This window comes from Patella vulgata, chromosome 3, assembly GCF_932274485.2.
Source record: "Patella vulgata chromosome 3, xgPatVulg1.2, whole genome shotgun sequence".
Lineage (NCBI taxonomy): Eukaryota > Metazoa > Mollusca > Gastropoda > Patellidae > Patella > Patella vulgata.
The window spans coordinates 71,871,921-71,886,420 of NC_065881.2; the positions used below are offsets into that span (position 1 = coordinate 71,871,921).

A 14,500-nucleotide genomic window follows, 5' to 3' on the forward strand; every position below is an offset into this window, starting at 1 on the left:
AATGTCACGACTACTATGACTAGACGCAGTACCCTTTACCATTATACACTGTCTTTAAGTTCATGTTGATTTCTCATAATGGATGGGACTTCCATTTTAAAGTATACTATCCTTAACATACTTGTTCAAAGTTTAATAATTCTAAAAGTAATAAAGTCTATAAAGCTTACGAAGAGATATTAATTTTGTGTAAAAGAAAAATTTGGTTCCAATTTGTGATAATGGTTTGACTCGAACTGTTTATACATGTATAAAGGAAGCAAGCTGTACCATTACTTAAAATGGAAATTCTATAAGTATCGTCTGAGACTAATTGTCTGTGACTCAAGAGTCTTGAACGCCAGGCCAGGGCAGACAGTAGTTGACATTAAAAAAAAGACATTATAAGTAGGAAGGATTTTAGTAATTCAGATTGTCTGCGATTTTGGGGGGGTTTAGGTTTTTAAGTAGGAGTCGAAATGTCAGTAATAAAATTGTATTTTTAGAATATTTGAAATTTGATTTCTTTGCTTTGATATGTGGTCTTTGTGTTGAAGTGTCTGGCAAGGCCTGGCATGCTAGAAGTTTACATTCTTCAAAATATCAGTTGATTCATCTCAAGTCTGCATTCAGGACTGGTACTTAATATACTCTGATTTCATCTGATTAGAATGTGATTTCGTTTTGAATTGTATATCCCAATATGAACTTTATTCAAAGTCGCTTTGTTAAACAAGAATACTGATTTTGTTACACACAAACCAACAATAGATAGCTAATCTTAAGTTTAATTGAAGAAATTAATTTCAGGAAACTATGTAACATGGTTTTGTCAATCTGCAGGTCATGATAATTGAAATATTAACGAATATCAACCATGTAATAAGCTTTATATTAAAAATAAATCACATGATTAGACAGTGATTCATTCTGTAGACATCTTAATGCAGACAGCATGAAATTTCAAGGGACTCTAATCACAGATTATAGTTTAAATATTGAGAATAAATTTAATGTCATGACGAAATATTGAGCGAATTGATATGATCGTGACTTGATTTCACTTCTCTATTTTTTTTTTGTTTAATTCATTTTATTCAGAAAAAGTTTTCCACCTTATCAATAATTTTCATGGAAACACAATGAAGAGTTTAAACTGAACTAGACTATATTGCTGTGTTGGCTAGTTAGATGATTTTGTATAATTTAATCATATAAGCTGGTGCTATATGTGGATGAGTTTCTAATAATAAGCTTAAGGTTTTTATACGTCCACATTGAAATGTCGTATATTGTCGGCACCCCCGTCGTCTGTCCGGCGTCCAAAATTGCTTGTGGACGCTCTAGAGGCTAAAGTTAATATCCGATTGACTTTAAATTTATACACAGTGTTTAAGGTCATGAGACGAAGAAGCCTATTGATTTTCAGCAATTTCTGATAATTACTGCCAGAGTTCTGGCCCTTGATCACTTCAAAAAATCTTGTGAATGCTCTAGAGGCTAAAGTTAATGTCTGATTGACTTTAAATTTAATTGATACAGTGTTTAAGGTCATGAGACGAAGAAGCCTTTTGATTTTCAGCAATTTCCAATAATTACAGCCAGAGTTAATATGGCCCTTGATCACTTCAAAATATCTTGTGATGCTCTAGAGGCTAAAGTTATCATCTGATTGACTTCAGATTTATACACAGAGTTTAAGGTGTTGAGACCAATTTTGATAACTTGAACAGCTAAATCCATGATATTAAATGTTTCGTATACTAAACGTTAGCATGGGGCAGAACTTTAAAAAACCCCAACAAATTCTAATGATTTTCTAATAATAACTTAATGAGTTGTTACTCTTAATCAGATTTTAGTGTATTATAAATATTTCATTACCGAAAAAAAGTAAAAATATGCGACAACTCTTGTTGACTGCCCGGACGATTTAGCTGCTGTGGGCGTATGTTTCGTTGCCTGATGAAATTGTACCATACATGTACTGACAAATATATAGAATAGGCCTATAGAACTGAGCGAAACACTACAATGGCTTCATGCTGTTATATTATATGTCTGTAAAAGTTAACATTAGGTTCCATTATTCTTATTTTTTTGTAGGAAATAAATTAAAGTGGGGTTTAACGTCCTACTTTTGTACATCAACTCGATTAACACAAACTGGCATCTGCCCTTGAGTGTGATATGTGGGGAAATTTTGTCCATACAAATTTCAACTGTCAAGGTTTCTTTTTACGTGCACGCCATCGTGTACAAGGGAGCTCTGTTGTTTGCCTGAGCTGAATGACTACATGTACACGCTGTTCTTGCAAGGGCCTCCACAATGAAAAATCCAGTAGAACACTGGGAGTAAGCCTCCTGAGACCCCTTGGTTTGCGATCCAGCACATTACACACTAAGCCACTGTGGCTCCTAAAAGTCATGGAACATATGATGCAATTATGACATGTACTGCCCAGTGATGGGATTTCAAATTTTTTCTTGTCGGACATTTTACCAAAAATAAAGGGGCATAACTCTTATCGTTATTTAAGCAGACAAATTCGTACCACAATTAAAAGTCACATGTCAAAATATTCAAATCCTGTACGTAATAAAAATAGGTGAACCTCGCTATTTTTCATATTTAATTCCCGTACAGTATTCAATTCATACCACAATTAAAAATCACATGTCAACAAAATATTCAAATCCCGTACCTAATAAAAATTGGTGACCTCGCTATTTTTCACACTTAATTCCCGTACGGCATTCAAATTTATGTCAGTAGATGTCCTACAAAATTAAGCATTTTCGTAATATGTTGAATGAAAGCTTGCCGATCCTGCTTTGGCATCAAATTCACAACCATAATATTCCTTTAGAATTACGTGTCTTCGAATATACCGCAGCAAATGAATGCAGAACTTCCGAAATAGTACTACTGCCAATGAAATTCTTTGTTTTCAAAATTTTAATATTTAATTTTCTTTTATTTTTGTGTCCAATGTTGAGAATGTTATAATAAAAGGTTGTTATTGATTTTATCATATTGATTTTCTTTTCTTTTTTCTTTCCAGCTGATTGCAGTTTTACTTTCTCCAACAAAACCGGTGAAATCAAAGCTCTTTCTATGGAACTAGAGAAAAAAGGACATTTAAGAAGTTGTCGTTATGAAATAGATGCTCCAGAAAAATATCAAATTAGATTAAACTTTACACAAATCTCTGGGTTTATTGTTTCTAATAATACCCATAATTCCTGTCTGCCAGAAGTGGAGATTAAAGATATGATGCACGGTCATGAAGTGAAATCAGAAACAGTTTGTTGGCAGAAAAATAATTCATATGCCCCACAAGTCTTTCGTTCAAACTCAAATTCGTTAAGAATAATATTTACATGGAAGAAAGGACATAAGAGTGGCTTTCACATATTTTATCATTTTTTTCCTGAAAATAGTAAGTAATATATATTTAATATATTTCACTCACAACAAGAGATCTTTGTAAAATAGGAAAATCTGGTCATTTAGTATTTCTTGAAATGTGGGACATTTCATCCTGTTGATGGCTTGTTTCTGGAACTTTTACCAAAAACCATTGATAATAAACCTAGCACACTTGCCAGACTTAAAGATTAGACCTAGATGTTGTGAGTTTGCAGCATTTGTTAATTTTTTTCTGCCTTTCAACGAAAGCAGGGGACTATTAAAGATGAGTAATCTGTCTGTATCTTTATCCATCAGTATGTCTGTCCGTATCATTACAAGTGTTTAAGAGAGAGAGAGAGAAATGGAATTTAACGTCCACTCGACACAAACTAGGTCATTTCAGGACTAAAACGTGGTTCAATTTAATTTGCGCATAGGGGTCTTTAGCAGTGGAAGGAAACTGGAGGACCCGGAGAAAACCCACGAGGTTGGACAGGCGACCCTACTCCTTGTCATGTACAACCAGGGATTCGAAACCACGCCAGTTGACTCAATGACAGACCTTATGATACAACATGCACGTGCTAACCATTCGTCCCCCCCCCCCCCCAATTATAAATGTATAACACTGCTTTTAATTGAGATGGAATGTTCATTCAAATTGGTATAGGTGTTTATTAGATTAATGTCTTGACTGAGTTCGATCATGAGGATTTTGTGCTTAGGCTAAGCAGAGATAAGCAATTTAAGTGGTTGAGAGTTTGAAATTTCTGCTTACTCTAAAAAAAAGAATAAGCAATTTGATTTGTCGATGCTTTGGAATACATGAGAGTCATAAACTTGGGGTATAATTTCATTACTTGACTTTCTGCTTTTAATTACGATAATATCAGCCTCTTTGTTGGTTGGTTTATCCAGTCGTTAAAGCATTTTTTACTCAAACTGATTATATACTTGTTGGTGATCTGCTTTTGAACTGTGTCAGTTTACGGACTGTGTTAAAATAGATTACTTTGATTGGATAGAGAAAAAAGGTGTGATATGTCATATGTCTAGACACTACATCCTGATCTGTGTTATTCTACCTTGATAGATTCCACTTAATAATGATTATATATTCTTTTAATATCACTACATCAACCAGTTGAGTCAATTTTGTACATTATCCCCAGAATGAATTAGCACCTTTTTGTGTTTCTAATTGACTCAATGCGCTAATTGTGAACATTACATGGATTAGGTTACATAGGTCCAAACTATAAACCTAAATGTGATACTTTGACCCTTTTAAACTTTTATAACCTCCACACCTGCTCTTGTCACAATTATTTTTGAATAGTCCAGTGGTATTATTGCTTGATGAAGACTCTAGAGAATCTTCTGTTGGTTTATATTTAAATTAATATCCAAAGATAATGGTCGATTTGCTCTGGTTAAAAAGTAGGATCTTGTTCTGAAGGTATGGGTAGAGATTCCATTGCGAATGCAGTGATTCCTTAATCCCTGGTGTGCTGCTTCTCACAAGATATCACAGATGTGAAAATGTTAACAGTGCATTCGTATGTACATTAAAAGTGACATATATTTGCGGTGCTACCAAAATGGACTTATCCATTTGATGTTGTTGCACACTAACGGTAATCTGAAACTGTTTTGTGCTTGTAATTTGCTTTGTGTAATATCAATGTGAACAAAGATTTAGTCGAAATATTGCCAAGTTTTTCTAGTTCAGTTACTAAACGCCATCTAGTGCAACTCATGGCAACTTGTATAATGACATTATTAATGTATGTTTAAAATACTTAAGGTTACACAATAAAACTTATGATAGAATACCAGTAAATATACAAAAGTCCTGAAATGTCATTCTGAAATATCAATGTACTACATATATTTATTAATTTATTTGTATTTAAAAATAGGTTAGACAAATGAGGTACTATTATGATAGCGATTGGAATATCAAATATACTGTAATAGGAGAACCACACTAAATCTGAAATGTCATTCTGAAATATCAATGTCCTACATATTATTGTCCCCTGCCTTTCGAAAAAAAAAAAAAAAAGCGGGGGACTATTAATATGGGTCTGTCACATTTTTTGGGACTAAATAACTCTCCTTCTAATTGGGCTAAAGTGTTCAAACTTGGTGTAGGTGTGTAAATACCTTGATGGAGTTTGAAGATGGCCATTTTCTGCTTAGGGTAAGCAGAGATTAGCAATTTGATTGGTTGATGCTTTAGGACTCGATAACTTTAGTTCTGATTAAGTGAGAGTGATGAAACTTTGTGTATAGTTTCGTTATATCAATACTTTGGCTAAGTTTGAAAATTAGCATTTTCTGCTCAGGGTAAGCGGAGCGATAAGCAATTTGATTGGTCGAGACTTTGGAACACATTAACTATGATTCTAATTAAGTGAGATTTGTCCTGTAATGTTTGTAAAACTATAATTTGTTTGCCTTTAAATATAAACAATGAATTGACGCATTAAAATTCACTATTTATGGATAAACAGAACACTGTAGGTGATAATAAACTAGGCTAGAATGTGACAAGTATACAAAGTCCATCTGTGAAACAGGAAGTTATAAAACATATCATATCATTCAAACCAAGGAATTGGAGCTGCAACATTATTTTCTTTAACCAAAGACCACATACATACTATATAAGGCACTTGTCATTGGTAATAAAATTCACAGAAGACATAAATGTCTTTAAATTCTTAAAATATTTTATTTACATGACTAGGACTCGGTGACCAACGATCCCAAAACTGTTGACATGAGCCTCAATCATCAGGTACCTACTGATTGACACTGGCTTTACTAGGGCTGTGTCGATATATCGATACGCCAATATGTATAGATACCTTCCCGCGATATTTATATTGATACGTAATAGAGCTGTATCATTTTAAAAATATGTTCTTCATTTAAGAAAGACCACAAAACTTATTAATAGGTTCTAAATAACTGTTGAATTATTAATTTGTTTGCTTCGCAAAATCTGGCTTTAACCAGGACACTCTATCATATAAACACAGTTTCAAAAGGAAACAAGGACACTAATAATTTAAATGGTTTGATAAAAATAGAGAAAATAATAAAAGTATTTATGTATCACAATGCCATGTGCCGATGGGATCAAAGTTAAATAACATATCTTATTTTGTATTAAAGAATCCAACGGTATGCTTTTAAAGGACATTATTGGTGTCAGTCATTATCACATATGTCATAGAACTAATTAAACACGTTCCAAATATAATTAATGTCATTAGATAAGAGAACACGAGAAAAATAGAAACAGTAACAGTCCGTACATTCCCTTGTTTATTTTCATTCTATACCTTATAAAAACATGGTAATGCACGGACTTTTTCTGTTTTTCTTTCGGGTTCTCTTATCTAGTGGCAATCAATTCTTTCTATGAATTGTCAGGTATCCTCTTACAGTCCCATATAACAACTTTTGGTCTTCGAAGGAATTATTAATGAGCAGAAATTTGGCAGTGTATCTGTTATCACTCGTCACATCAGTCAGTTATTTAGAGATATGACTTGTGTTTTCCTTTGGAGTTCGTCACTTCCGATTCAGGAAACCTGTATTACTCAGCTATCGTAGCAATGATCTCTTTGTTAAAATTATATTTGGAATGTGTTTAACCAGCTCTATCACATATGTGATAATGATTGGCACCAATTTTATCCTTTTAATAATTATGTCAGAACAAATTATCAAATCTACCTGATTAGAAGATGTCACTTCGTCACCGGTCAAAGTAGGGAAAGATGAAGAAATGAAATGCCAAGAATGAATGAATTAACAAACCTTAACTTAAAAGCATATCACTAATAGTAATAGTTTAGACCTACATGTATTAATATGATCAAGTTTGCCGATGCCCACCTATTGTGCAATAGATATTGTAAATCTATAAAAATTTATTAAATGTGAATATCAGTGTCTTGTAACTACTCCTTATTACCTACGAAACGATTGAGCTGCTTTGGGCATACATTTCCTTACCTGGCAACCTATCTGTTTAGGTAGAAAACCATCTAGTATGTCATTTTTATTACATGAACACTTGATACTTAGACAACGGCACAATTTAATGTATTTTTATTTTGCGGTAGCACTAGTTGTATGCTGTGTTGAATTTCGACCACTGGCCGTATGATTGAGATTATGATTTATTAAATGTTGATTACAGTATAAATCCCTAAATTAGTCGGTGCCAGTAGAATGGTTCATCATAGCTAACGGTGATAGCTTCTGTCTTTGTCAATGTTACATGACACTATCCCGGCTTTTTCTATTTATGTAGTTGAAAATATAACCGCCTATTATGGCCTCTTAGCGTGGAGCCTTGTATTATGTCTAAATATTCACACACTGCTATTAAGATTAAATGGCCGGGTGACTCACAATTTGAATAATATTTTAAAGTATCGACAAAATGGCTGTGTATCGGTCAATACTGATTTCTACAGATAGGTCACTTACCGCCTTATTACCGATGTTGAAACCAGTGTTGCCATTCCAAAATATTTCCAGTAGGACATTTTTACTGAAAATAAAGGGGCATAACTCTTATCGTTAAGCAGACGAATTCAGACCACAATTAAAAATCATGTGTCGACAAAATATTCAAATTCGTACATAATAAAAAATAGGTGCACCTCATTATTTTTTGTCCCCCGCCTTTCGAAGAAAGCAGGGGACTATTAAAATGGGTTCGTCCGTCTGTCTGTCCGTCACACTTTTTGGGACACAATAACTCTCTTCCTAATTGAGCTAGAATGTTCAAACTTGGTGTATGTGTTTATTAGGTCAATGCCTTGATGGAGTTCGAAGATGAGCATTTTCCGCTTAGGGTAAGCAGAGATAAGCAATTTGATTGGTTGATGCTTTGGGACACGATAACTGAGTAAATGTTCATGCTTATTGTCCCCCGCCTTTCGAAGAAAGCAGGGAACTATTAAAATGGGTTCGTCCGTCTGTCTGTTTGTCTGTCCGTTCCGCTTAGGGTAAGCAGAGATAAACAATTTGATTGGTTGATGCTTTGGGACACTATAACTTTAGTTCTAATTAAGTAGATAAACAATTTGATTGGTTGATGCTTTGGGACACTATAACTTTAGTTCTAATTAAGTGAGAGTGATGAAACTTGGTGTATAGTTTCATTACAGTAATACCTTGACTAAGATCGATAATGAGCATTTTCTGCTCAGATTAAGCAGAGCGATAAGCAATTTGATTTGCTGAGACTTTGGAACACAATAACTCTCTAATTATTTTCCTATTTCGGCGGGGGACATCAGCCTCACTGTTGGCTTGTCATATTTATTTCCCGTGTGGTATTCAAATTTATGTCAGTAATATTCCTACTTGTTGTCGTAGTATGATAGAATTTAAGGGTGCTGAATACTGCCAACCCGTACCTGTTTCAAATTCACACACCTAAAAAAATAGTGCACCTTGTTATTTTCATATTTAGTTCCTGTGCTGTATTCAATTTATATGTCAGTAATATTCCTTTAAAATTACATGTTGTCATAATACTATACTCTATAGAATGAAAGCGTGCCGACTACGGTCACCTTGTACCTGTTTCAAATTACTTTGACAGTAGACTTTTGCACGCACTATCGTCTAAAACAATTAACTACTCACACTATTCCAATCAAAATATTTGTTGACATTTCATTATTTCAAAACCTAAACCCCATTCAAAATACTATTATAGATCCGAGAAAATGCCATCAAAATAGAATCCTTGCTCTGACATCAGTCTTCTCAAAATTGTCAAGTTTCCATCACTTAATTTCATGCGTCTCGTGAGATTTCTACTTTCGTTTCAGTTATTGTATTATTATAACCATGTGCTTGCACTGTGAAGTATTTATCAGATGTGAGTGTGAAATAGCTTTATTTAACATCCGCTTATGCTGAAGTGATATCGCAGACAAGTTATCGGATATATTGATTTGGGGTGTTACATGTATATACTATTAGGATATGTGACATATATGACTTAAGAGATTAAAATGTCCGACAGTGGAGAAACCATGGATTAATCACGTAGATAAAGTTTATAATCACTCTTAAAAGATTGATACATTGTCCGACAAAGGAGAAGCAATGACTTCTGTTCAGGATTGGATTGATGAATTGTCCGACGAAGGATTAATTCAGCCAATCAAGGCAGATTAAGTAGTTGATTATGGTAGGTGTATAGGCAGTATAACACCATAAATACGCTGATAAACTTAATTACCTAATCAATCCAGCCTATTATCAATGATAATCGGGTTGATTGGTAGATATTTCACTCATTACACTATATTAATTTTGGAATTTGGAATATAATTCACCATATCTTGATGTCCAATTGAGCATATTCCAGGTCGGACGCTTTCGGACATTTGTAAAATAGCATAGGACATGTACGGAATATACAGACATTTTTTGTTGTGGTTAATAGAGTCCAGAATTAGGTAGCAAGAAGTCGTTTTTGAGCTTCACAAAATAGTGTCAATAAGCATCCATTCCCTCTAATAGAGGTCTACTACACATAATTTTATGTCATATAGCATGTGTTATGAATACAAAAAAATATGTGCACCTCGCTATCTTTCATATTTAATTCTCGTACGGTATTCAAATTTATGTCAATGATATTAGTGCAAAATTGTGTGTTTTCGTCATACGATAGAATGAAAGTGTACCGACCCGTACCTGTTTCAAATCCACGGCACTAATATTCCTCCAAAATTATGTGTCTTCGTTTATACGGCAGAAAATGAAAGATAATTGCCCATGATATGAATAGTTTGTTATGTCGAAACATCGTATATCTTTTTCATAAAACAGTATATTAAAATTACATCGGCGTAGCATCGAAACCCAGCGCTCACGCTGTCGATCGCCATTTCCGGAAATTGCGATAAAAATATATTTTTTGCGATAAAATATTGTGTCTGGCGAAATTTTTGGCGATAACTTTTTCCTGTATGGCGATTCTTTTTTGACCGTGGCGATAAATTTTTCTTGCCACAAAGCTTTGATTTCCACGACGTGCATACACACGGTCGTTACAGTCTATTGCACTTGGCCGAGTCAGTTATCAATCAATTGGGTACCAATAATAGATATATCTTTTGTCTATTAATCAATCTTGGATTAGTGTTGATTACTATTTACAGTAAGAGTAGGAATAAACTAATTAAGAGACAAAAGATTTAATTATTTGTCTTCAATTACGAATCGGTGACTTCATGACGGTTTCTATATATTCAAAATGGCGGACACTGAATAATACTCATTTCGTTCAGGAATATTGGATTATGACGTCTGTTTTATCTTTTTCTTACTCCTGTTGCCCGTATCGTTAATAAATGAAGCCAGGTTTGTTGTTCCAAGTTTATAAATGCGTATAATATATTCTTTGGGTTGTCGAAAGTCAGTTATCATCAAATCACGTGTCATGGGTCACAGCGAAAAATTGAACATCCTTCGTCAACGTCCGATAGAAGAATGTCAGATTTTATTTAGTATGTCACCACCAAAATGCTCCAAGTCTACAGATGATACTGACATGATCAGCTCTCGTCCATCTAATATTATTACATCCTTGAATGTTGAAGCAATATCAGCTTCTGCAATAGGTCTGCATTTTAGTTTACCTCAAAAGTTCGCGACAGAGAAAAATTTCTAAAATCATAAAATCTTAAAGTGGTTACCCCAGATGTTGAAATAGTTTTTAAAAAAAAAGGCTTCTGCAAAGCAGAGAGGCATTTTGTAAATTATAATATCATATGTATATTGTATATATTACTGAAAAAATATAATAGATACTTTGGGTGGGGGGGGCGGAAAAAATATATGGCTAATAAATTAAAATGAGAAATTGGCAGAAAAAAAAAAGAAACCCAGAGTGAGCACTGTCGACACCCATATACGGGTGTGGTTGTTGTGCTTGGTGTTTAACGTCCTCTTCGCAGACAAGTTGTCATATTTTCATTTTTATTATCTTAACCCACGCTCAAGGGTCTTTCATGTGGGAGGAAACCAGAGTACCCTAAGTGCCCCTATCTCCAAGCCACATACGCTCACTCATGGGTTCGAAACCACGACAGCAAGCCAGAGCTCGAAGCGCGACACTCTAGACCATCCCAACCCCCTACAGGTATGATCTCCATGTTATTGTTTTTGCCCACATGACTCGTTTTTTCCCGCCAAAAGAACAAAAGTGCCATTTTACATGTAGCTCCGAAGCAGTTTGTTGAACAGAAAAATTAAACTGATGTGTATTAACTTGGATTGAAGAAATAAGAGTTGGATATTTTTCAGATTGAGGGGCTAGTGGATTTTTACAACCCTAATTTGTGCATACCAGACTATAACTTCATGGATTATGGCTCCTCTAGAGGTCACAATTTTTATACGCCCACATAGAAATGTGGTCATATATTGTCATCTCACCCTTGATCCCTTTAAAAAATCTTGTGGAAGCTCTAGAGGCTAAAGTTAATATCCGATTGACTTTAAATTTATACACAGTGTTTAAGGTCATGAGATGAAGAATCCTAGTGATTTTCAAAGATGTCTGATAATTAATGCCATTGTTATGGCCCTTGATCACTTTGAAAAATCTTGTGGACGCTCTAAAGGCTAAAGTTAATATCCGATTGGCTTTAAATTTATACACAGTGTTTAAGGTCATGAGACGAAGAAGCCTATTGATTTGCACTGATTTCTGATAATTAATGCCAGAGTTATTGCCCTTGATTGCTTTGAAAAATCTTGTGGATGCTTTAGAGTCCATAGTTATCATCTGATTGATTTTATATTGATACACTGTGTTTACGCCTATATATAATCGTTTCGATTGACATTGATACACAGAGTTTAAGGCCTTGAGACAAACAAGTATATTGATTTTCAATGATTTTGATAACTCGAACAACTAAATCCATGATATTAAATGTTTTGTATACTAAACGTTAGCATGGGCCGAACAAGTTCTAATGATTTTCTGATAATTACTTAAATGAGTTATTACTCTTATTCAGATTTTAGTGTGTTATAAATGTTTTCATAAAAGCATAACAATATGCAACAACTCCTGTTGACTGCCCGGACGATTTAGCTGCTGTGGGCATATGTTTCATTGCCTGGCAAGCTATCTTTATTTGATTTGATTAAAAAAAATTTTTTTTTACATATGTCACCATTGCATGGTAATTACAGTTTAGTTCAAATTTCATGAAAATCGGACCACTTCCTTCAAAATAGCCGCACCCCTTTTTGCAAATAGTGTTAAAGCATGTCAAAGATCTTGGTTCCTTTTGATATTGGAGCTAAACAGTAGGATGTTAAACCCCATTTCATTTCATTTCCTTTTGATATTGACACGTCGGACCATAACATCCTGGGTTATGTTATGGTCTTATTGTACGAAAATCGCTTTTTTAGCTTGTTCTCTGTCCATCTCTTGCAAAATGTGGGTGTATCTTACATGGCAACTGCTTGTTCTTATTCTGTTTATTCTTTTAGATTGTGACTCGGGTTCCAGTTCGGACATAAAGTGTTCTAGCCAGGGACATACTTCCTCCACAGGTAATTTGTGATTTAAATAGTTGGAATATATTGATGTATTTCTTTATAGCTAATTCATGTAATATTTGGTTTACAAGATGGTGAAGAATTGAATTTAAAAAAAAATTCATATTTACCACCAAAGATGTTTCCATTGATTAATTTGGTGAATTTAGCCAGAGGGAGTATATTTTGTTCTCCTGCATTCATCAAAATAACATCAAACAAATGTGTGAAACATTGCCGTTGTTTTGGCCTTACTCAACTCTTTGGCTAATATGCATCTAAATGAACAGAAATCTTGTCGCAGAGCTTCTGATTGTATAAAATTTTAGGTTAATCCCCCAGACCTCGCTTCAAACTCAACGTTCTCTCCATCTTGGGGCCCCCCTCAAATTCCTGAACAAGCCCCTGTAGTTGTGGGATTTACCATTCAGATTTAACACATTTTAGAGATGTTGGTCATTTTGTAAATGTGCTCAACATCTGATTTCTGCAGACTCCATTGGTGGAAAAAAGGCAATAAACAATCTGATTAGTAAATTATTATTGGAAAACTAGAAATTTCCATTGATGCGAGGCCAGTGTAACATTGTGTATGCTTTAGTTGCCTGTCAATCCATCGAAATAGTAATAACATTTTACATACAAAGTGTACCTTTTTTTAGCTGGTTTTTGCTCATTCTAGGAGTAGAGTGTCTTTTACCAGAGGATACTACAGTGCTATTGTTTCTCTATAAAAGTACTACTTGAGTGTGTTAGTTATGTGAGCTATGATGTTCTCAGATGAGAAGGGTTGTTCTTTCATGTTTTCTTTTTTTCTTGTGTTTCCAATATCTATTATTTGAGATGCATTGGAAAGTTTTTAGAATCTGCCTAATAGTTACTCACATTAATATGTGCCTTTAAATCCAGTATGAATACTTTTTTGTGTCAGTATTGAATTAAGCCACACCATTGGGTTTTGTGAAAGTGTAGATGCTACAGATGGTGTAGTGTATCAATTAATGAAGAACCTGACATAGTTGTCCAATTTGATTCATAAAAAAAAATGGGCCGTCTGGAACTGGAAGTGGTTTTATTCCATAGCAACACAACTTTTACTTTTTAATGAAGTACAAACTGACTTGTGAGTCATTTGAATCCAGACATAAAAAAAATGCATTTTATTCTTCACATTTTTTTTTGCCACAATAGCGTCACATGGGACATAAGGCTTATCATCCTCTCTAACAGACTAGACTTGTTGTCTTTGATGGTTTGTCCCTATAGATATTGAATTGTACAGTGTAAAAGATTGTAGCCCATCCATTTCTTTCTGTAAGCTTTGTCTATCAAGATAAAACATGTTAGGAATAATCTATTTTAATGTGATAACAAGTGAAGTTGGAAGACTCAACATGTATGTATTGCATGTAATGGATAAAATGCATAGGTGCTTGGAAAGTATTTTCATATTAATGGAACCTATATATATATATGGCCCCAGTGAAA

At 34.2% G+C, this 14,500-nt stretch overlaps 1 protein-coding gene across 3 annotated transcripts in view; it reads left to right on the plus strand.

Moving 5' to 3' along the window:
- The window catches only part of LOC126814738 (uncharacterized), a 107,066-nt gene that overhangs the window by 70,571 nt on the left and 21,995 nt on the right, over positions 1 to 14,500 (plus strand). For all 3 annotated transcript variants that reach the window (XM_050540111.2, XM_050540110.1, XM_050540113.2), the window contains 2 exons: positions 3,045 to 3,422; positions 12,965 to 13,027. In XM_050540111.2, the coding sequence (XP_050396068.1) occupies positions 3,045 to 3,422; positions 12,965 to 13,027 (441 nt within the window). The remainder of the gene's footprint in view (positions 1 to 3,044; positions 3,423 to 12,964; positions 13,028 to 14,500) is intronic.